The sequence below is a fragment of the Pongo pygmaeus genome, chromosome 17 (assembly GCF_028885625.2).
Source record: "Pongo pygmaeus isolate AG05252 chromosome 17, NHGRI_mPonPyg2-v2.0_pri, whole genome shotgun sequence".
Taxonomy (NCBI): domain Eukaryota; kingdom Metazoa; phylum Chordata; class Mammalia; order Primates; family Hominidae; genus Pongo; species Pongo pygmaeus.
Window position 1 is genome coordinate 74,248,730 of NC_072390.2, and position 25,640 is coordinate 74,274,369.

A 25,640-nucleotide genomic window follows, 5' to 3' on the forward strand; every position below is an offset into this window, starting at 1 on the left:
AAGCCAGAGAGGAAGGTTGGATTTACTCTCTGCTTGAGCTGGGAACACTGATCTTCCTCTGCCCGGGGCACTCACGGTCCTCAGGCTTTCAGGCTCAGATGGACTCTATACCATTGGCTGTGGCTTTCAGGCCTTCTGGTTATACAACTGGCTTTTCTGGGTCTCCGGCTTGCAGATGGCAGATCGTGGGACTTCTTGGCCTCCATAATCATGTAAGCCATACCTTATTTTATATGTATATATGTGTAATGTATATGTGTGCGTGTATGTATTTAAAGGTTGTTTCTCTGAAGAACCTAATACACCACCCCCATGGACTGGCTCCTGGAAGCCTCCATTGCTTCTGTGGGCAATGGCAGTCGTGAAGGTGCCTGGTCCAGATGACAGAAGTGGCTGCTTGTTTGGCAGGAGAGTGAAATCCTCCTGAGTAGCAGTGGGGTCTGTGTGTGTGATGGAACATGGCGGAAATGGTGCCACTGCTGGGCTGACATGGCAGAAATGGCAGATCCAGAATAAAGAGCAGTTAAGGGCCAACACGGGATGACGCCATCAGGAGGAGCAGCACCCAATGGACATCATAGGGGTTCGGAGAAGAGAAAAAGAGTAAATGCCATGTGGCAGCTGACCAGGCAGCTTCTGGACTTATTTGTGAGGATCTGAGAGACGGAATGGGACTCCCAGCACTGCTGAGGACTGTTTCCCTTTTTTTACAACTCATGAGCAGGTAGAGAAAGAGCCAAAAATCCTGCGTTGTACTGTTTTGGGTCAGTTCTCTCTTTGATTTTCAGATGCATAGAATAACAATAGCTAACATTTATTGGGCACAAGCATCTTGTTTCTAAGCTCTATTTATGGTGCTCTGTTATCTCAATTATCACCCCATTTTAGAGATAAAAAATTGAGGTATGTCTCTGCCCTGACTCTAAGCCTATATTCCCTTCTGGCCATTTTTACTTGGCTAGTTATGTCAAAATCTATGTTCCAAATGGAACTTAACCTCTTCTTCCCTCGTCTTCAATTCCCATCCTTTTTCCTGTGTTCCCTGTTTTAGGACACCTTACATCTAATTCCACAAGGCAGAAACAGAGTATCATTTTACATTCTTCCTTCTCATTCACTCCCCACTTCTAATAGTCATTAGATGCTTGCTATGGCCTGAATGTTTGTTTGTCCCAACACTCCTACATTGAAATCCTAACGCCCAAGGTGTTACTACTAGGAGGTGGGGCCTTTTGTAGGTGATTAGGTCGTTAGGGTAGAGTCTTGATCTTCGACTTCCCAGTCTTCCACAACAGTGAGCAATAAATTTTTTTCATAAGCCACCTCATTTATAGTATTTTGTTAGAGTGGCCCAAACTAACTCTAATTGTCCAATGCTGCTATTGATAAGTTTTGGCCTTCATTCAGGCCACCATTTTTCACTGGGAGCACTGTGGCTGGTCTCTCTCAAGTCTCCTTCCTCCAATCCATTCTCCATGAAGCAAACAGAGATTGCAGTGTTTGAAATGCAAGTATTGCCTTTCTGCTTGACTTTCATGGCTTTCCATTACCCTCTGGATGAAGTCCAAGCTCCTTTACGGAGCCTTGGGATCTGGCCTTTGTATATCCCACCCAACCATCGTTTTTCCCAGCATAGCAGAATAAGCTTACAGGTTCTGATATAAACTACACTGTTTCTTAACTCTATGCTTTTGTTTATGTTATTTTTTTCTGCTTGGAGTAAGTTCTCCTCCAGTCCCCCTTGCACTATACATACTTTAGCACATGGCTCAGATAACATCTTCTGTGGGAAGCTTCTCCAACCTACAACCCTGCCTCAGACTCAAGATTCTTCAAATACGTGTGTGCATCAATTCTGAAAAATTCTTGGCTATTACACCTTTGAACAGTTCCTCATCATGACTCTCCCAATTCCTTCTAGAACTACTGGTAGACATATGTTGTACCTTCTTACCAATTGCCAATTTATTGCATTTTCCACCATTTTAATATCTGTGTCGTGCTCTCGGTAATTTGCTCAGGTCTATCTTCTAATTCAAGAATTCTTTTGAGCTTTGTCCAATCTGGTATCCAAATTTGATCCCCACCTCCCATATCGAAGTTGTTTTGAGTGGTTCTTTGGAACTCCAACTGTCTTATTTTTCAGTGTTTCATTCCTTCCTCATGATTTCCAGTCCTTTTATAAACTCCTCAGTATTTTTAATGTCATTTCAAGTATACATATTTGTTGTCTTCTTCTGACTGTTCTATCATCTCAGATTCTTGGAGGTGCCAGGTTTCATTATTGTGTCTACTGTCACTCTTTTGTATTCTTCTGGTTTGGTTTATAATTTTTAGAGCTCATTTTAGTTAGGACTAGCTGTCCCTATGGTTGTCTAGTGCTGTCTAATGTACTTTTGTTGTGAAATTATTGCTAATGAGTGGTTTTGTTTTGCCTTCTGGATTTTCCCAGACAAGAACAAATTTATACATTGTTTTTGACTTACAGAATTCCACACCATATAGGTAAAACACGCAGCTGGGCTTCAATTTCTTAACAAGAAATGTCCCCTTACCCAGAGCTCCAGGGAGAGAAGCTTCCTATGCCTTCTCGGAGCTGTTGGGGTGGAAGAGGTCCTTTCAGCCCATTTCCACTGAAAGAGCAGCTCTTCCAGGGTCCTCACTTTATCCTAGTATCTCAGTTCGAGCCTCCTGGGTTTTCTTGGCCTAAAGCCATGTCCTCAATGCCACAAATGAATTTTCAATGACAATGTCAATAATTTTCAATGACAGTACCTAGGGCCTATGTGTAGTCTAGTTTCTGCCACTCCCTACTACTAGTATGCTTCCTGATCGGGTTTTAAGTTCTGAATTCTTTCGAACCCATCTATATATTTAAATCTTTTATTTTATCCACCATTTGTCTTTACCAATTAGTCTATCATTTTTTGAAGCCTCCTTATAAAGACGCTCTTTTACTATGCTTATAACCATGCGAGATAAGTATTATGAGGAAACTGAAGGTCACCTCCAGTAAGTGAGAGAGCCAGGATTCAAACCTAGATTTGTGTAACCTCAAAGCCCTACTCTTTTATTTTTTTAACCACATTAACTCTCAGAATTGGAATTGCTTGGTTAAATGGTACTTGTCAAAAAGATTAAAATATTTTTTAAACTACCACTAATTAGTAATGATTAGGAGTCCCAGCTTAACTACACTTCTGCCGTCATTTGGTTATCAGAGGTAAAAACATCGAGTACATTGTTTTAATTAGTTTGTATTTTTCATTACCAGCAAGGGTAAACAGTTATCCATGACCATTTCTATGTTCTCGTGCCATGCTTCCATGTACTGCCTTTGCATGCAGCAGGCCACCTCGGGCAGAGCCTAAAGCATGTGACAAATGAAATGCTATCACAATACAGGTCCTGTCTGAAAAACAAATGGCAACTTATTATCCAAGATCAATGAAGGAAAAAGCAAATTTACTAAAATATTTCTTTATTTGAATAAGGTCAATGCCATTTCTTGAATTCCAGCTAGCATCAAATAATCAGGAAAAAAAAACTTGACAAAATGTTATCCAATTGAAATTGACAGCGGATAGAAAACCCTTTTAAACTTTAAGTAATGTCATAAAAGAAATATATTAAACAAGCAACAGATAGATCTAAAAAGTTCCAAGTGTGGATTTCACATTAGATCTTATAAATTAAAAAAATCCTCAATATAGTCATTTGTTCACTATCTTCTTTCGATAAGCACATGGACAGGGTAAGATAATCACACCTTAATATTCACAACTGCTATTTGTGTTCTTTACAAAAATTGTATCTCTGCAATGCAGTGAGGCAGGCAATCCCTTGTTCAAGTAATTTCTATTTTCCCTAAGTTATCAAAAAGTACAACTGTCTGATATAAATTGTTACCATAATCACAATCAGGAAGGCAAAGAAGCTTTAGCAGGCAGGCTTGAAGATGGGAGTTTTCATGGCTTGACCATGAATGATCTCAAGATGATTTCATAAGATTAAAAGCCATCACGAAAATACTAAAAGCAACAGGTAATAATCTGGATTCAGTCTGTAGTTGCTCATGAACCAAGAGTTTTAATAAAAGGAACACTAAGTAAATTGTAGGTATAAAACAATCAGTGCACATCTGTTAATGTCATTGACAATAAAAATATATTATCCTCTCAGCTCAGCTCTAAATTAACAAACCACCTATTTTTTTTTCTCACTCCTCATTTTAGTGGTTCTCAAACATTGGTGTGCTCAGAATCTTCTGAGGTGCCTACTGAACAATGACATCCCAAAGCCCCACCCCTAAGATTTGATTCAGGTGGTCTGAAACCAGGCGCCATGACCCAGATTGTCCATGGATCATACTTTGAGAAACACTGATATCCCCTTAATACATAACAAAACATTGTTTACGGTTTATGACTTCATGGTAAAGTTTTAAGCTGAATAAAACATTCAAACAATTATTAGAACACAAATAGGTACATTAAATAAGGATATTAGCCATTATGCAACTGCATTTTCCTTTTAAAAGTGGCATCATAGACACAATGACTTACATAAAAATTTTAAAATCAATTTTGTTTTAATCCAAGGCACCTGTAAAACACTTGCTGGTGTGAGAGAAGTGAACAAATTCAATTATACAAAATAGTACAGAAATGAAAGAATCCTGGCAGTGATTGATTTTTCCACAGAGCAAACCTTTTTGTTCAGAAATGAGCTCCTTAAAGTCAATGATTTTGAGAAAAACCAAACTTCAAATAATATGATACACATTGTGTGAACTACTTTACTGAGTGATTTTCAAGCAAAGTATATCACTAAGTATAAAAGATAAAAGGCTCATGCTCATGCTGTTTCATAATAGCCATCTCCATTTGTAGTAAGAATGATCAGAATGATTCCCCTTGAATTTCAGCCTGGGAAACGTCTACTGCATAGATCTGGTATTCCTTTAACGCACAGGCACATGACCATGGATGTCATAACACTGGATTTGGCAGCCTTTTATCTCAAGAGGATTTCTCAAGTCTCATAGTCTACAACTTAAATATGCTTCTGAAGGTATTTAATTTTTTTTCATGGAGCAAGAGTAAATTCTGTGATGATGAAGCCTCTGAAACATGAATTTCAAAATGTTAACACTACAAAAGAAAAACGCTAGAGAAGCATTTTCTGTGTTGAAATGACTGAAGTAAAGTGAGTTATCACTGGCATATTCTCTTTCAGTGTTCTAGGATAAATATCAACATAAAAAGCAATGCGAGACTGTTTGCACACACAGCACTCGTTTGGTATTGCTATAATACAGAGTTCTTCAGAAAGTCTTTATATATAGATTTTAGGTCGTTAGCCCAATCTGTAAATGACATTTGAGAGCAAACCTAGGGAGGCTTGGAATAATTCAACAGTACTATTTTATAACATAGTATTGTTTGGAATTCTATGGCAAATGAAAGACAACCATTTTAGCTAAAAGAAGTAAAAGAGTATTTTGAAGGCAGCAAAAATCAGTATAAATCAGCTGTGAACAGAATTAAATTTGCATCTTAAAATGTCATTTACAGACTGTTTCTATAATACCTAGAAGTATGCACAAAGACTATAAAAACTTCTTCCAGTCTGACATTTCAAGGGTAAGTTTACTAACAAGTGCTTCGCAATGTCCTTAGTTCTGGCACTAAAAGGAAACAATTAGAAGTATTCACTGTTTTTCAAATTTTGCCTTCAAGAATCTTAAAACTGCTTCTACTACAGCCTCCTTGATTTAAGAGTATGCAAATGGTCACTAACCCCAGCCAGCATGAAGTAACTAATGTAAACCAGAATGTAGTGGCAGGTTTTGTAAATTTAAATCCTCAGATCATGCAATTTAAGCTGAATTTACATGCTGTAGTAAATGGGAGAAATAAATTCCTTAAGTTACAAATATAAATATAAAAATTATTTTCATAATATTGACCTGACACCATTGGAATGAAGACATTCAAGAATATGGGCAATCATGAATCAATACATTACCAGGCAAAATACCTCTAAAAGCCATTCTCAGAGGAATGTTTCCACTCACAAGGTTTTTTAGGCAAAAAGCAGCTATTAATTTTCCTCTAAAATTTCCTTTAAACGTGAAATGTATCATTGATAAATAGAGGAAAAAAAAATTTCACTTAACATTTTGAAGTCTATTACCAGATCCTTAAAGCTCTCAGACAAAATATTCTTTGATTTCAAAGGAAGTTACATTAAGATGAAAGAACTGCAGGCCCAGGCCTTTGATTAGGAAGTCTGACCTCTAAAAAAGACTTTGGTTACAAAATAAACCTGATGGGACTTCTTAATTAGACCTCATATTCTGGGAGGCATGAGGGCAAGTGTGTTTACGTTATACAGGGAAACCTGCAATACTGGAGACTTAGGGGGTAACATTCATATCCAGGGGTTGCCCCCACTTTCTTATTTACCCTCTTACTGGTCAATATTCTGCTCAGTGGCTGCATCATACTGACCAGAAATTCACTGAAATTTAGACAGATTTACATACTGTGAACAAATTAAAATGTGGTTGTCTTTGCTTTAAGGTTTATTCTTAACTGCAAATCAATGTTTAAACAGTTATTTTATTTAAAAAATTTAATAATTTAGACTATGAAGCAATTTAAATACTTAAATTCCCTCAAAACGACATCATTTTGTACACAAATAGATGAAGTACACAGGAAAATGGTAGTCAAAAGAATTTTTTGGCAGCTGCTTCTTGCTGAGACCTAAGGAAAAAAAGAAACAAACACTTAAAGAAGTTCTATACGCTTAACTTTGGAAAGAAACAGGACTGTTTAAAATTAAAATATCAATGCCTTTTGAAGTATGCAATGCATTAAGATAAACATATATTCTACACATGCACTTTATGTGAACTGAAATGAACAGAAAACACAATAAACTTAATTTTATAGGTGGTGAAAATTGTATTATGAACATAGATAACTTAGTTGAATACTTCTAATTAAACAGATGCAGAAAAATATTGGGTCACATTTTATCAAGAGACTTACCTATACATGATATAACCAATGAATAATACAGTTTGCACCACAACAAATATAATGAAGTGGACCGTAGACAAACATGATGGAAATGGTGGTAGTTCTGGGCATTTCGGCTTTTCATTTGATGGCTGTAAGGCAAATGACTTTCTATTACAGTTAGTCAGATTAGCAGTTTGGAAAAATAAATAAATGTGAAATCTTTATAAAACTCAGTTTGCTATATAAACAAGTATTTTCATTTTTTCATCCCCCAGAAAACCTTCTATCCCCTTAACTTTTACTGACAACTGTTTTTGAAGGAGTAGTCGACACTGGAAGGCCTCCACCTTTTTATCACCCAGTCACTAACTCACTGCCACCTGGCTCCTGTCTGCATTACGGTATATGATGATGTTACTGTCCCTGAGGTCACTGAGACTAGGGTCACCACAGACAACTCCTCTGGACACTCCCAGTTCACGCTTGCTGTAGTGGTGTGATTATTAACAGCACCCCCTTCATTCTCAAAAGTGTTCCAGGTCAGACAATAAATTACATGGTTACCCTACCAATGAACTACTTGACAAATAGAATGGCTTTTTCTCAGTCCTCATTCTCTACAGTTTCATAGCATTCAACATTATTCACTGGTGTTCTGAAAAATATTTCTTTCCCTATTTCCCTGAGTATTCCTTCTATTATAAGGAGGCAATTAAATACCAGGAACAAATACTTCATCCAAGTACCCAGAAAGAATGGCTTCTAAGATTAGTTGTTCCCAATACAGTTATATTTGTGGGGCAAAGTTCTTCAGTAAATTGATACACACAGTATCAATTTGGTCATTGCAACAAAGGCAATGTAGGAGAAAAATAACCTCAAACAGAACTAAGGGGACAGATAATAATGCTTTGGATGAGAGGTCATGATCAATAAGAAAACTATTAAGCCATCTTTGAAAAAAAATGTATATTCAAGGTATATATACAGGAATATAGTTAAGAGAGTTATCAAAAAATCTAAAGGAGACAAGATTAGAAGCTGAAGACCTAAGTTTTCTCCCTTTCCTACTTACTAGCTACCGACCTTGGGAGAGTCAGTTTAATGTAACATTATTATTAATGTATTAGTGTATTTTCTAAAGGACATCAAATGTTTTAAAAAGCTTTTAAAAAGATAAAACGAGATATAAAATATAAGGGATTGGGATTTCTGCTTCTGGTAAGTCAGACTAGGAAATATGGGCCAACCATATCCCAAATATGTCTTATAGAAGACAACCAGCAGAGTCAAAAACATATCCAATCCAATCCAAGCACACGAAACCTGGGTGAAGGTAAATGAAGCTAACAAGATAGCAAGAAATTACCAGATTAGAACCTTGAGGAAAAAATAGGCCAAAGAAATACACTTTAAGCAATCCATGGGTCAGAGAAGACATTAACATGGAAATCAGAAAATATTTTCATGAAATGATAATATAAATATTACATATTAAAAAACCATGACTGCTATGGGAACTGTTCTTCCACCTTCAATAACTAGAAAACCAGGACACATGGAGATCTGCAATGTATGGGACTATTCTACCTTAAACATTAAAAATAAGCATTAGCATTAACTAAAGGGTTAAAATACTTGCAGTAGAGTATGAGTTCTTCCTTTCCTAAAGATTGTAATTATAAAAGGAAAAGGAAACAAAGTTACCATATTTCGCTGCACTAAGTTATCTATGTCCCTCTTTACTATGTGCAGGTGCTCTTTGATGTCAATGAAGTGCTGTGTTGTCTCATAGACGCCTCCAGCAGAGCCAGGGTGCTGCATTCCACTGACCAGTCTGACGGTTTCACTCATGGAATTTCTGAAACAGAAAGTCTCTTGATACAATAAAATCACTATAAAGATTATTTTTTTTTCAGTCACAGATCTCCAATACTTTTACTTTTCAAGTCTAATATATTACATCATTTAAAAAAAAAAAACAGGTAAAGAAGTTTTTTTAAAAATCGAGTTGTTCAAAATTGGAAAATAATTTATAAAACAACATTATGCCTTTGTATTTTACTAAAGGTCATCTAAAAATACCATGTCGAAAATACTACTAGGTAATTTGTGTTAAAACCAATAGTATAAGTGGATATTGAATATAATGGATGATATTTTTAATGAAGTTACAATAAATCTTTCTAGGTGTTCAGCTGTACAGTAAAGGACTAGTGCCAAATGCAATCATTTCCTATAGGCACACTCACACACACAGACTTGTCCACTTTGTAGCTGCACATATAGATGATTTCACTCATACAGCATATAGTAGGAGACTAATGGCTTTGTGACCCTGAGGATGGGGGTCACAATTCTGATTTCCTACGAGTGCCTTCAACAGTTATGGTTCAATTTGGAGGAATAAATAAATAAGTTATTTCATTGGAGTCAAATGCAGTTTAAAAAGAGCTTTACCAAAAGAAAAAAAAAGAGAAAGACTCAAATTACTTAAAAATAACACTGTATGTCAGACAGAATGTTAAGTATAACGTTTAAAAAATTATGTTTGAGTTACATGAGCAGTGAAGACTTAAGAGTAGTTACAAAATATCTCAAGTGCTTTTGAATCAATGTCATGTGTTGATTAAAATTTCTTTCAATGGCACATATGCCCAAGAAAATTCCTGTGGGGCTAAGCTTTTCCACTGAAACTCAAATTAGGCATAACATTTTAATATAACTAAAATAATACCAAGACCAAAACCTCAGAGTATATAATGTTGTCACATATCTGTATTTAAGAAATTCTGCTTCCCAGAAGCATGAACTTGCTTAGGTATAAATGTCTTTTTAATATACCAAAGATTGAGTCACTTAATTTGCTCCTACTCAGTCATTCATTCATTTGCCTGTTCATTCTGCTAACATTTATTTGATAAGTGCTGTGAGCTAGGGAATATTTAGGGATATAAATTTTGCAAGAAGAATGAAATACCTGCCCTGTGGAGATGAATTGTCTAGCAGGAAAGCAATGTGACAGAAGCACGCCTAGAGCTCTACAAAGAAAGATGCATTTAGCTGAGTGTCAAAAAATGAAGAGGAGCCTATGGGGATAGAATTGTGGTGGAAGGAGGTCATAGTTGGTTTAGGAAACAGGTCAAGTGAAAAGAGGGCTGGACAGAACCCTTGAAAAGAATGCCTTTTAAGGGACGGAAGGAGAGCAAGTGAAGATAACTAAATGGAAGCAGAGGCCAAAGAACACCAGGAGTGAATGGTGTACCAGAAGTCTTAGGGAAGTTTTGAGATGGAGAAGTGGGAAGAGGCATCAACTGCTACAGAAAAGCTACATGCTTTCTAAGATCTCTTTCTGCTAAAAAAATTTCTATGATTCCTTAAGAACATAAAAATCCACAAAGAAACAAACTACCCTTTCCATTAAAGGCAAATATTTCCTATCTCTTTACATTTTTTCTGAAGCTAAATCCTAAAGAAAAAGGTCCAGAGGACTAGTTCAGAAACTTGAGCTTGGTTTTTGTATTAACTTATTGTATGCACGACATTTGTTCTCAGTAAGTGGGAGTTTGCAAGGATTAACTCCTCTAAGAAAGGGATTCTATGGATAATACAACTGGACAGCTAGGATGTCCTGACAATTAGTTACATCTTTAGATGTCCTAGTACTACTGTTAAGTGAAACATGCAAAGCACAAGAGTATCTAGAGTATGCTACCCTTCACAGAAGAAAGAAGGGGACTTCAGAAAACACGGGCTGGGTGCAGTGGCTCACGCCTATAATCCCAGCAGTTTGGGAGGCCAAGGCGGGCGGATCACCTGAGGTCAGGAGTTCGAGACCAGCCTGGCCAACATGGAGAAACCCCATCTCTACTAAAAATACAAAATTAGCCAGGCACGGTGTCAGGTGCCTGTAATCCCAGCTACGCAGGAGGCTGAGGTAGGTGAATCACTTGAACCCAGGAGGCAGAGGTTGCGGTAAGCCAAGAGGAGAATGGGAAAGTGGTAGCAACGATGAAGAAGCGATACACACATGCTCTGCCCCTTAGAATCATAGTATTCACATACCCAAAATACAAACAAATTAAATCAACCAGGATATAGGAGGAATATAAACATTAACAAAGAATCTAGCTGGATCCTAAATGAATATCATCAGCCATAATTAAAAGAGTAGGGAAAAAGAGAACTACACTAAGAAACTATCTGGAAAATAGTATCTGAGCTGGATACTGTAAAGCTAGAGATAAAAGGAACTTTACATAAACTTGTCAGTAAATGTCTTTCTCACAAAGATATGAGTTAACAGTTTGAAACCACTTTGTGTGTACTTATGTGCATACTCAAGTGGAACCAATTAAGTAAATACGTTATAGATATAGATAAGAACGAGGTTTCTCCCTGTTGGAGAAAGAATTTTCAAATAAGACAAGGTGGAAAGTTAAAAATTAACTCTGTAGTGTTCAGTCCAGCCAGAATCCAAAATATCTGCATAATCTCATGGTTTAACACAAAACTAGGTTGACAGACACGGAACTACAGACTCACGTACATGCATGGGTTAGTATATGTACGTATATTCCCTAGCTCTGTCCACTGAGAGGCCTAGAGGTAATGGCACCGCGGTAGTGATGAGTATACCTAGTGCCCAGAGGTTGGTTTTCAAATACCTTTCTCAAGAAAAAGGAACCAGGGCTCACTGAGGGCAGAGAAAATACATGATCCTAGAAGATAGCACAGTACCATAAATTTTTAAAATGCTCAAAAAAAGATGGGGGCTTGTTGAGAGAACAAAGATGCCAACATGAAGGAGCTCAGAATGACCATACCTGAAACAATCTGAGCAGCAAAATAAATAAGGAGAGTGTTGGATTGTAACCTATGGAATACATATCCATGAGTCTGTACTGATCTAAATAAATAACTAAATAAATAAATGGGAGAGAAAGGATAGTTGCTCCTGACAGCAGAATTCCAATGAACAAATGTGGAGGGAATTATAAGAATATAAACATCAGGCACAGGTGTGGTGGCTCATGCCTATAATCCCAACATTTTGGGAGGCAGAGGAAGAAGGACTGCTTGAGCCCAGGAGTTTGAGATCAGCCTGGGCAACATGGCAAAATCCCAACTCCAAAACAATAGAAAAATTAGCTGGGTGTGGTGGCATGTACCTGTAGTCCCAGCTACTCAGGAGGCTGAGGTGGGAGGATCATTTGAGCCCAGGAGGTTGAGGCTGCAGAGAGCTGTGATTGCAATACTGCACTCCAGCCTGGGCAACAGAGCTAGACCCTGTCTCAAATAAATACATAAATACATACATACATACATACATACATACATACATACATACATACATACATAAAAAAAAAATCAGCATTTGGCAAAAACCACATTCTTGTTTCAGGCAAGAAACATCAATGGATGTGAAAATGAATGAGCAGCAGTTTGAAATGGATACTTACCTAGTCTCAAAGTACCTTCTCCAAAATATTAACCACAAAGGGAAATACAGTAACTTTAAAGATAGCAATAGGAAACCACCATAACCCAGTGATCACGGCCAACATCATCAGTAATATCTTATCAATCTTATATAATTTATATATAATATATATAACATATACTATATATAACATATTATATAACATATACTATATATAACATATTATTATATATAATATCTCATCAAAATGTGGAACTTCCATCCAACCAAACCCAAATCAAAAGGTATTAACTGATTAATGCTCTTGGAAAATGTCGAGGTCATGAAAGACAAGGAAAGATGAACTACTGCAGACTGCACAAGGCTAAAGAGAAAAAATAACTAAATGTAATGTGCGATTGTGGATAGGATCCTGGAATAGAAAAAAGGCCTCGGTGGAGAAACTGATAAATTTTGAATAGGTCATTAATTTAGTTGATTGAACTGTATCAATGTTAATTTCCTGGTTCTGACAATTATACCATGGTTACGTAAATTAGAGGAAGATGGGTGAGGGATGTACAGAAACTTCCCATACTATTTTTGTAACTTCTGAGGTCTAAAATTAGACTGAAATAAAAAGATTTTTAAAAAGGTTGTGTTACATGATCCAGTCTATTTCTAAAAGGAGTCCATTCATTTAACTAAGCTATTTGAAGAGCTAAACTATTCATTTAGCATCATAAATATTTCAATCATGAGTTCACATTATGAAGATTTTTTAAAATGCAAAGAGAAAAATTGAAGGAATATAAATTTGCAGTTATAAGTTAAGTGCCTTTAATCTCTAGACATCAGGTATAATCACGTTCTGTTTGAGCTAACCCTGTTTAATTCTCCAGTCCTAAAGAACTCACCTTGACATTCTTGTTTGTCAAGGGTTGTATCGGTTGGAACAGTGCTCTGAAATGTTAGGTTATGGAAACATGACACTATGGTTTGTTATCTCTGCTCCAGGCATCGAAAGCTATCAATTATCTGCATAAGTCAATCATTCTCATTAGAAATTTATTGTTCAACATTCTAAGGACACAATTATCTCCTCTCTGCTCCAACTCTGTCCAGTCTCTCTGAGAGTAAAAGATGGGAATGAAAAAGAGGTAGTCACACATATTACGTTCAAAATGGTTTCATTCCACCAAAAAGAATTTCCTGCATCAGGTCTGCTTGTATTATAGTCTTACAATGCTACACATATTTATTCCCCTAGTACTTTTCATAAAATTGTTACGTATTATTTCATATTCTTTTTATATTTTATAAATATAAGAACACACCTGGCTCTGTCAAGTAACTGACAATCTCTTTAAAAGATGCCAAAACATTTTTTCTTTTCCAGCTCTAAACAATTAAAAACTTTAGACATGTTTGCAGTTTTTGAATATTAAAAGTTGCTGTATTTATGGTCCCCTATTTGTAAAATGAATCTAGAACGGGATTCTTACCCTCATGCAGAAATCTTACAATACAGTGCCTGCACACCTAAAGTCACAAATTTAGGATAAAAAAATCACTTAACACACAGACACTACTTTTACATACTTACTTCATTTCATTTACTTGTCTCAGAATCTCATGCTGAGTTTTCACAACAGTATCCAGTTCTTGTTGAGTGATCTGGAGGAAGAAATAATGACGAGCAAGCTGAATAATCCACATTCTATGAGCACATAGCACAGTGGCCCTTCTTCTTTACTTCCCTTCCAGCAAAGGGTAAATGGGGCACATCTGCATATTCTGCAAGCCCACCTGCCCATGCTGCCCAGGCATTCCTGCTCCTCTTTTAGAGATTTCCTCTGTTAAGGAAGAGACATATCTTCTCTGTTCATCAAGAATCATATCTAACTGCTGGTTCAGCTGCTTGATTTCAAGATGGATACGATTCTGTCCTTCAAAGACTTGTCTTAGCTCTCGATCTCCTACACTCTCAAATATTTCCTCCGCTGAAAAGGAAATAAATAAAAATGATCAGAGTCACCTACACATACGTAGTTTTTGAAATACTGTAAGTGACCAAAATGCCAACATTCAGCAAAATTAGAACATCACCATCATAGTGGTACAATCTCCCAAACAGAAAACATGCAGATAATTAATTCAATAATGATTAAATTATTTGTTTTCTGCCATTTCAGGTGATTGAACACTTATTATAAATTGGGTTTAAATTTTTTTATTTAAAAATAATTTTTCTTGGATAATCTCAGGAGGGATCAAAATGGCTAACCAGATGCAGGTAGTATGTGCCTCCTCCATGGAGAAAAACCAGAGTAGTAAGTAGATACTTGCATTTCAAATAGATTGCCTAGGAGAGAATGCTAGCATTCATCAGAGAAGAAATGGGAAGCACCAAAATAAGGAGAGAGTTTGAGGCAGCTTGCCCAGCCAGGAGCTGACTGAGCACCAGAAGGGCTCCTAGATGATGGGAAACAGTAAGAGAGAAAACCTCAGGGCGCTGCAGTCCAAAATGGGCTTTTATGATCCTGGCTACAGGAGAAACCTTTGACCCACTAGGGCCGTGGGCTGGACATATGCAACTGCCTAAATATTGCACAGAGATGTTGCTCCATAAAGAGAAACCACATGGAATCCCACAGGCATTCGAGCCTAGAACAGCTCCAGCTGGACACCACTGTTGATAGCCTAGATACTGGGGATCTACAGACATGGCTGCAGCCACTGCAATTTTCCAAGGAGAGAAGGGGGGACACTGGTCACTCCCATGCACCCCTAGGAAGGTCCCTACTGCCTTGCTGAAGGGTGCTGCTGATACTGAGACATGAGTAGACAGTACTCCCCACAGCTTCTTGCCCATGCTGCTTGCCTGGGAGGGACCCTACCCTCTCTGGTCCCAGACCCAAGGTGAAATATTGAGAGTTTAATGGAGGGTTGTGCCCCACCCTCAGGCTATGTTTGGGCTGACAAGGCTGTAGCTACCACCTGGCCAAGGAGAGACAGGGAAACTAGGCTCTCCTATGCATATCTAGGACAATACCCACTGCCCTGCAATGGACTCTTGTGAAACTGAGATGTGAGTAGACTGCACTTCTTACAGCTTCTTGCTCATGACACCTGCCTAGGAGGGGCCCTGCTCTCCCTGGTCCCAGGCACAAGGCACAATTTTGAGAGTTTCATGCTGGGCTGTGCCCTATCCTTAGTCCGAGTTCAAGTTGATATGGCTGCAGTTGTTGTATGGCTAAGGAGAAAAACTAAGAAAATAATTGATGAAAGCTTCTCAAGTCTAGCAAAAGAGTTAGATGTCCAGATACAGGAGGCCCAGAAAAATATATTGCAAAAAGGATTTCACTACAGCATATTATATTCAGAATGTCTAAAGTCAATGTGAAATAATTTTAAAATTAGCAAGAGAAAAGTATTTAGTCACTTATAACGGAAATTCCATCAGATTAACAGCAGACTTTTCAGCAGAAACCTTACAGGCCACAAAGGAATGGGCATTCTCAAAGTGCTAATAAAAAAAAAAAAACTGTTAGCCAAGAATTTTATATCCTGCCAGAATCAGCTTCATAAATGAAGAAGAAATAAAGCCTTTCCCAGACAAGCAAATGCTGGGGAAATCTGTCATTACTAGACCAGCATGACAGGAAATGCTCAAAGCGGTCTTAAACATGGAAACAAAAGGTCAATATTCACCATGATAAAAACAGGAATATAAAATAAAACTTCTTATAAAACAATCACACAGGGGAGGAAGATATAAGAATCAAATAGCAACATGACAGAATTTCATTAAATGACAAAGACAAACACGGAAAAAAGAAAGGAACAAAGAATTTATAAGACAACTTGAAAATAATGAACAATATGACAAGAACAAAGCCTCATACATCAATATTAACCTTGAATGTAGATGGATTAAATGTTCCACTAAAAGATACAGACTGGCAGAATGGATTAAAATACATGGCACAACTATATACCGCCTACAAGAAACTTACCTTATTCATAAAGACACACATAAACTGAAAGTAAAGAGGCAGAAAAAGATAGTCCAAGCAAATGGAAACCAAAAGTGAGCAGGAGTAGCTATACTTATATGAGATAAAACAGACTTAAAAAAGAAAAGAACAAAGAAGGTTATTATATAATGATAAAGGGATCAATTTTCAACAAGAGGATATAACAATCCTAATTTATATACACCCAACATCAGAGCATCAAAATTCAGAAAATAATTATTACTAGACCTAAAGAAAAAGACAGTAATACAATAATAGTGGGAGAATTTAATACCACACACACAACACTAGATAGATCGAGACAGAAAAATAACAAGAAACATTGGGCTTAAATTGGACTTTAGACCAAAGGGACTTAGACATTTACAGAACTTTCTACAATAACTATGGAATATACATTCTTTTCACCAGCACACAGAAGACTCTCTGACACAGATTACATATTAGGCCACAAAATAAGTCTTGGCAAATTTTTGAAAATCAGAATCATATCAAGTGTCTTAGACCACAACGGAATGAATCTAGAAATCAATACTAAGAGGAACTTCAGAAACTAAACAAACACATGGAAATTAAACAGCATGCTCCTGAACATTCAACTCTGTCAATGAAGAAATTAAGACACAAATGTAAAAATTTCTTGAAATGAATGAAAATGGAAACACCAAACCAAAACAGCAAAAAACAGTGTAAAGAGGGCAGTTTATTGCATTAAATGCCTACATCAGAAAGTGGAAAGATCACAAACAATCTAACATTATTCCTCAGCAAACTAGAAAAACAACAACAAACCAAACCCAAAGTTAGCAGAAGAAAAGAAATAACAAACATAAGAGCAAAGCTAAATGAAATAGAGACAAAAAAAATTAATAAAGGATCAACAAAACAAAAAGTTGCTTCCTTGAAAAGATAAACAAAATTGATAAACCATTGGCTAGACTAGGCAAGAAGAGAGACGATCCAAATAAACACAATCAGAAAAGAAGAAGGAGCCATTACAACAGATTCCACAAATATACAAAAGATCATCAGAAAGTATTTGAACACCTATACACTCAGAAACTAGAAAACCTAGAGGAAATGGAGAAGTTCCTGTAAACACACAACTTTCTGAGATTGAAACAGGAAGAAACAGAACTCCTGAACATATCAATAATGAGTAGCAAGACTGAATCAGTAGTAAAAAAAAAAATTTCTTAACAACAGCCAGGACTAGATGGATTTATAGCTGAATTCTATCAAACATATCAAGAAGAACCAATTCTCCTGAAATTATTCCGAAACACTGAGGAGAGAATTCTCCCTAACTTATTCTATGAGGGCGGTATCACCCTGATACCAAAACCAGACAAGGACACAAAAAATAGAAAACTACAGACCAACATCACTGATGAACAAAGATGCAAAAATCCTCTACAGAATACCAGCAAAATGAATCTTACAGCACATCAAAAAGATAATACAGTATGATCAGGTGAGATTTACCCCAGGGATGCAAGGAGGGTTCAACATATAAAAATCCATATATATGATACACCACATAAACAGAATTAAGAACAAAACACATGATCATTTCAACAGACTCAGAAAGGGCATTCAATAAAATTCATCATCCCTTCATGATAAAAATCCTCAATGAACATACCTCAACATAATAAAGGCCACATGACAAACCCACAGCCAACATCACACTTAACAGGGAAAAGTTGAAAACGTTCCCTTTAAGAACTGGAACAAGACAAGGATGCCCACTTTTATCATTCTTATGTGTAATAACATAATACTAGAAATCTTCACCAGAGCAACCAGACAAGAGAAAAAAAAAAAGGCATCCAAACTGGAAATGAGTAAGTAACATTATCCCTGTTCACTAATGATATGATCTTATATCTCAAAAACCCTAATGACTCCACAAAAAAACTCTTAGATTTGATAAACGAATTCAGTAATGTTTCAAGATAAAAAACTAATGTACAGAAATCAGTAGCATTTTCATATACTGATAATGATCTAGCCAAGGACCAAATCGAGAAGGCAATTCCATTTACAACAGCTAAAAGAAAAATAAAACACCTAGAAATATATTTAACCAAGGAGGGGAAAGCTCTCTATAAGGAGAACTTCAAAACAACGATGAGAGAAATGGTAGATGACACAAACAAATGGAAAAGTATCCCATGCTCATGAATTGGAAGAATCAATATTGTTAAAATGACCATACTGCCCAAAACCATCTACTAGTTCTAGACACTCCCTATCAAATTACCAAGGTCATTTTTCACAGAATTAGAAAAAAAAAATCCTAAAATTCATATGGAACAAAAAGGAGCCCAAATAGCCAAAGCAATGCTAAGCAAAAGGAATAAATCTGGAGGCATCACATTACCTGACTTCAAATTATATTACAAGGCTAAAGTAACCAAACCAGCACAATACTGGTATAAAAACAGACACATAAGTCAATGGAACAGAACAGAGGACCAAGAAATAAACCCACACACCTACAACCAACTGATCTTCAACAAAGTCAACAAAAATATACACTGGGGAAAGGACACCCTATTCAATAAACAGTGCTGAAAAAATTGAATAGCTATATATAGAAGCATGCAAGTGGACCCATACTTCTCGCCATATGCAAAAATTAACTCAAGATGGATTAAAGACCTAAACATAAGACATGAAACCATACAAATCCTAAAAGAAAACTGAGGAAAGACTCTTCTGCATATTGGCCTAGTCCTCAAATTTAGACCAAGTCCTCAAAGGCAAACACAAGAAAAACAAAAATAGACAAATGGGACTTAAACTAAAAAGCTTCTACACAGCAAAAGAAACAATCAACACAGTAATCTAACCTACAGAATGGGAAAAAATATTTGCAAACTATGCATCCAACGAAGGGCTAATATTCAGAATCTACACGAAACTCAAACAACTCAAGAGAAAAACAAAAAGCCCGCTAAAAAACTGGACAAAGAGCATGAACAGACATTCTTCAAAAGAAGACACACAAGTGGCCAACAAATAAATGAAAAAATGCTCAACATCGCTAATCATCAAAAAAATCCAAATTAAAACCACAATGAGATACTATCTTACACGAGTCACAATGGCCATTATTAAAAAGTCAAAAGACGACAGATGTTGTCAAGGATGTGGAGAAAAGGGAATGCTTATATGCTGTTGGTGGGAATGTAAATTAGTACAACCTTCATGGAAAGCAGTATGGAGAATTCAAAGAACTAAAATTCGAATTACCGTTTGATCCAGCAATCCCACTACTGGGTATTTACCCAAAGGGAAAGAAATCATTATATCAAAAAGATGCTTGCACTCATACATTTATCGCAGCCCTATTTACAATAGCAAAGATATGGAATCAACCTAAGTGCCCATCAACAGAACTTCATAAAGAAAATGTGGCATGTGCGTGTGTATATATGTATATATATACTATAGACTGCTACTTAGCCATAAAATAAGAATGAAATCATGTCTTTTGCAGCAACATGGATGGAAATGGAAGTGATTATCCCAAGTGAAATGACTTAGAAAGTCAAATACCATATATTCTCACTTACAAGTGAAAGCTAAACAACGGGTACACATGGACATATGGAGTGGAATAACGGACACTAGAGACTACAAAAGGTGGAAGAGGAATGAAGGCTGAAAATTACCCATTGAGTACCATGTTCATTAGGGTGAGAGTACACTAAAACCCCAGACTTCACCACCATATGACACAAGCATATAAGAAATCTGCGCTTGTACTCTTCCTAAATATATAAAAAGTTAAATAAAATTAAAATGGAAAAATATTTCTCTTTCATATACACTGTGTGATTCTACTTATAAGAAGGCAGAACTAATCTACAGTGATAACAATAAAAATAGTGATGGGCTCTGTGGAGAAGGTGGTTGACTTTAAGGAGGAATGAGGGAACTTTCTGGGATGATAAAAATGTTCCATGTACTGATCTGGGTGATGGTTAAATGGGTATACACGTTTGTCAAAATTTACCAAACCATACTTTTCAAACACTATAGTCAGCTTCAGGATATACTCACAAATTTTATGTGATGATGTTTAAAACAAATTCAAAATAAGAATGACCTCTATGTTTCATTTTAAAATTTATTAAGTCTGAGTCATACTGTTGATCATTAAGAGAACTGCATACTACATAGAGTTGAAATGCTAGCCACAGCCTTTATTAAGTACACCTTTGATCACTTATGCTGACGGGGAACAATTCAGATAAAAAGCTAGCAGATAATATAAAGTCCCTCAATTTGGCCTTAAAATGTTTTAGTTTTGACATTAGCACACTCAAGTTCTTAATAACATTGGCTTAGACTAGTATTTTATAATTTTCAACTATATAGTCCGGGATTCTATTGAGTAGTATGGGGAGGAGAAGCAGATATCATGTCACATTACTTTCACCAGTTTTGATAGATTTTAAGGATTATCTCCACACTATAAGGTAATTATGTGTCACTAAAAGCAAAAACATACACTTTTGATGATTTCATTCAAAAAATATTTACTGAACCTCAACTACTAGGTTAGCATTTTGGATTTATTTTTAGGCTTAGTGGACACAGCAATGAATATAACAAACAAAATCCCTGTCCTCATGGAGCTTTCACTCTAGCGGTTCTATTCTCCCAAATAACCATGGTACTCTTTATCTCATACATGACTAAGCCACATTCTCACTGGTAAAAACGACAATCTCTTGACTCTTAAAGACTAAAGATTTGCTCCTAAATTGTTTCCAGAAATCACTTGGAATGTGCCTGTTCAGACAGCAGGAATGAGCCAGGCAACACAGAGACTCAAGTGTCCATGATCATCAGCCCCAAGCCCTGCTGCGGCACCCATGTCAGCTTCGCTACAACTCACCAGGCTGTCCTTGGAGGTCGGGGTGGCCCTTCTGGAATTCCTCTTTTTTTTTATCCAATTCTTGTTGAAAGTGCTCAAATTCCTCCTGATACTTTTCTTTTTCGTTTTCTGAAATTTCTTTATCTGGTGTGGGCTTTTTTTGGAGTTTCGGAATAGATCATAAAAAAGATAAGAAAATCATTAAGATATCTCTACATATGTTATTTTTCTCATTTTAACTATTCTACCACTATCTGAAAGGTTAACATAAAAATGTATTCCTTCTTTACTTAAACGATAGCAAATTTACTCTTTTTTCTTTTCTTTTTTTTTTTTTTTGGAGACACAGTCTTACTCTGTCACCCAGGCTGGAGTGCAGTAGCGTGATCTCGGCTCACTGAAACCTCCACCTCCCAGGTTCAAGCAATTCTCCCACCTCAGCCTCCTGAGTAGCTGGGACAACAGGTTCCTGCTGCCACACCCGGCTAATTTTTTTGTATTTTTTAGTAGAGACAGGGTTTCACTGTGTTGTCCAGGCTGGTTTTGAACTCCTTAGCTCAGGCAATCCGCCCGCCTCGGCCTCCCAAAGTGCTGGGATTACAGGCATGAGCCACCACGCCCAGCCCTTTTTTTTTCTTCTTTTTTGAGATGGAGTCTTATTCTGTCGCCCAGGCTGAAGTACAGTGTCTTGATCTCAGCTTACTGCAACCTCTCCCTCCCAGGTTCAAGCAATTCTCCAGCCTCAGCCTCCCAAGTAGCTGGAACTACAGATGTGCACCACCACACCCAGCTAATTTTTGTATTTTTTAGTAGAGGCGGGGGTTTCACCATGTTGGTCAGGCTGGTCTCAAACTCCTGACCTCAGGTGATCTGCCCAGCTCGGCCTCCCAAAGTGCTAGGATTACAGGCATGAGCCGCCGCACCTGGCCCACTCTTGCCTCTAATAATAACCACTACCATTTACTGAGCACTTGCTATAAATGCACTGTCTCAATCCTTCAATATCATGAGGTGGCCAGTACAAACATCTCTGTTTTAGCAATTAAGAAATGAAGCGTGGCCGGGCACGATGGCTCATGCCTGTAATCCCAGCACTTTGGGAGGCCGAGGCAGGCGGATCACAAGGTCAGGAGATCGAGACCATCCTGGCTAACATGGTGAAACCCCGTCTCTACTAAAAAATACAAAAAATTAGTCGGGCGTGGTGGCGGGAGCCTGTAGTCCCAGCTACTCAGGAGGCTGAGGCAGGAGAATTGCGTGAACCTGGGAGGTGGAGCTTGCAGTAAGCCGAGATTGCGCCACCGCACTCCAGCCTGGGAGACAGAGCGAGACTCCATCTTGAAAAAAAAAAGAAATGAAGCGTTATAGAGGTTCAGTAACTTGCACAAGACCATATAGCAGTAACTGGCAGAAACAAGATCCAAACCTAAGTTAGTCTTCCCAAACGTTCAGCTAAAAGGCAAAACCACTAAACTGAAAAAGTTTTTGAAAAAATGTGTAAAATTACCGGCTCTTTTCCAGGTTCAGTCAATTGGAAAGTCAGAAAAGAAAGGACATCATGGTCATCTACAAATTAAAAAAAAAAAAGTCTGAAAAAGTTCCACAGGAGATTACTTTTATCATTGTAAATGTATTTTATCAATATTTATTGCTTTAAATAACAATAACCAGTGAGGGAATTAACAAAAATTAGCACTAATTTGGTAAAGGCAATGGCACTCTGTGAGCTTAGAGACAAAAATTCACCTGAAAGATTTATATTAGAAATAATCCAAAACTCACTTTTTAAAACCCTAAATCAGAATATTTAGCAGTGTTTAACATATAATAGATGTTTAATCAATGTGTGATAAGAAATGAACAAACAAATGAAGGGTCAAAAGAAGTCCAAACTCCTTATTCTGGTACCAAGATCCTCCATGGTTTCCCACAAATCTCCTTCATGGACACCGTCTCAGACAAATGAGACAAAATCCTGGTCTCCACATACTGCCAGTACCCATATGTCTCTCAACCTTACTTAGAGTGCATACCACTTTTTGTCTTACTTTCTTATTTGTTTCTCTCACATGGAAGATATTAATAATTTTATCTTACCTAAAGTCATATCAAAAAATCAAATTCAAGCTGTTTAAGCCAAAAGCACCAGCTCAGCAAATCAAACCTCCTTACCCTTAACTAAAATACCAATCCTGGCTAGTCACATCTACCAATCAAGAGCAATTAATATCAATCGTACAGCAATCTTCATGCTTTGTACTGTTTTTATGGAATCTAGAGATGTAGACGGATTAAAAAGAAAACTATAATACTGTAGTGTAGATTAAGTAACTTAAGAAACTGCGTTGTGTAATAGGGCACTGAACCTGGAGTCAGAAATCCAGGCCGAGTCCTGCGTGGGGCTTACCATCAATTGGCCATACGATCTTCAGAAATTTCTTTCACCTAAAATTTGGCAAGTTCTTCTAAAAATATGGAAAATATGATCTTCCCTCCCTTCTTCTCTGGGTTGTCAGGAACAATCCATGTATTTGAAAATATTTAAAACTACAATGTATCATATAAACATAAAATGGCATTGACATTGAACGGTAATTTATCACCTTATGTGGAAAAAAATGGTAACTATGTTTTTGTTTAAAGTTTAGTCACCAAATAACCTTTCCTTAAGTTGCCAAATTCATTTATATGTGATGTGACAATGATCAGGATCCTAAAACACTCTGCAATTAACCTTTTTGTGGATGTGACTAGCCAAGATTGCTATTTTAGTTAATTGTCATGTAGTTTGATCTCCAGCCTTTAAGCCTGCTGACTTTGATAGCCTCTACTTTAAATATGTCTCCTTCACTATAAAATAGCACCCAAACTGATGCTGTAATTGACACACTTGTATACAGCCCCAGTTAATTGTACACCTACCGAACAACGTAAGTAGAAAATTAGCAATCTCAACAGACCAAAAGACTTGCACAAGAGGTGATGGGAAAGTTCCAAACAGTCTTAAAAAGTTATTAGTATAAACAAGTCTACATATCCCTAATATACTATTCCCAATAAAACACAACTCACAAACTTTTAAAATTATCAGACTGTAAGATTTACCTGCAAGACCTCCAGTTGCAGCAGATATTCCAAAATGCCCTTGTGCAGGGATAATCATATTTTCCACTTTGGCGCAAAATTCATAATCATTTTTATCTGGTGTAAAGCCATTATTGATCATTACCTAGAAGACATATCATAGCTATAGCTTTTACAAAAGACATTAGAAAATAAATTTCAGTTGATCCATTTTATGACTAATACTATTCAATTTTGTTTCATTATTATAAAGGGTAATTTTAAATAACATTTCTTACTTGGTGTCGATACACAATATATTTTACTTAAAAAAATGAGTTTTGCCCCACTATGTGTCAAAAGTTTAAAGAGAGAAAAATCTGGTAACTTTCTATGAAAACCTTTCTAAAATGGAATATGGTTTGCCTTCTCTCAAGAAGACCTAGGGAGTCATCATTACTCTCTTGGAATGGTTCATGCAGTAGAGGGATCAGACTTGTTCTCAGATGCCAGTGACAGCTAAAACCAAGAGGTTAAATTTACAATTTTATCTGCAGCTGGTTGAGAATTAAATAGATTGTCTCAACAAGTAGTGAGCTCCTCTTAATTAAATTAGTGAGGTAACTGGACTGTCACAGGTTAGCAGAGAACAAAAGTGACAGAAGTCATACTGACAAGGCAGAGAAGGAAAAAACTAAAAAGATGTACATTTCTACTCTGCAAAATGTATATTTGAAGGAATGACCCTAAATTTCGTAACAGAATCTTAGAATCCTAGGCAAGCAGAGGAATCCACCTGACCCATGAATGCTTTTCTCATTATCCCAGTCAAGCAGGGGTTCAGCCTCTTCAATACATTTCATTTCTAATAATCCTCTCATGAGTCCCACCCTACAACAGTCACTGAGGTTCAGGGTGGATGCAGGAGAAGGCCCATGGCACCAGAGTAAGGGCACTTGTGTCATTACTTCTAGAGTCAAAATTTTGTCAGAGACTTAAGATTCAGTCACATAGGCAAAATGTTCTAGTATTCTGTCCAAATTTTCAGCAAGAGAATAAAATCTGTCAATATGAAGAGTTACTCTCTATATACTGTAGAATAGAAACATGTGAACTAAAAATTAGTTTAAAATAATTAATTTTAAAAGATCATTTAGCATTTGGTTCATATTAATATGTTTCCTCTG

The 25,640-nt window shown here is 36.8% G+C and overlaps 1 protein-coding gene across 1 annotated transcript in view; it reads right to left on the bottom strand.

The window, feature by feature from the left end:
- Positions 1-3,464: 3,464 nt before the first annotated feature.
- The window catches only part of LMAN1 (lectin, mannose binding 1), a 31,444-nt gene continuing 9,268 nt past the window's right edge, over positions 3,465-25,640 (bottom strand). Inside the window, exons 6-13 of the mRNA XM_054460881.2 lie at positions 24,496-24,619; positions 22,898-22,956; positions 21,412-21,544; positions 14,266-14,459; positions 14,063-14,133; positions 8,742-8,895; positions 7,062-7,183; positions 3,465-6,773 (exon numbers count right to left, since the gene is read on the bottom strand). Coding sequence (XP_054316856.2) covers positions 6,737-6,773; positions 7,062-7,183; positions 8,742-8,895; positions 14,063-14,133; positions 14,266-14,459; positions 21,412-21,544; positions 22,898-22,956; positions 24,496-24,619 — 894 coding nt within the window. The 3' untranslated portion in view covers positions 3,465-6,736. The remainder of the gene's footprint in view (positions 6,774-7,061; positions 7,184-8,741; positions 8,896-14,062; positions 14,134-14,265; positions 14,460-21,411; positions 21,545-22,897; positions 22,957-24,495; positions 24,620-25,640) is intronic.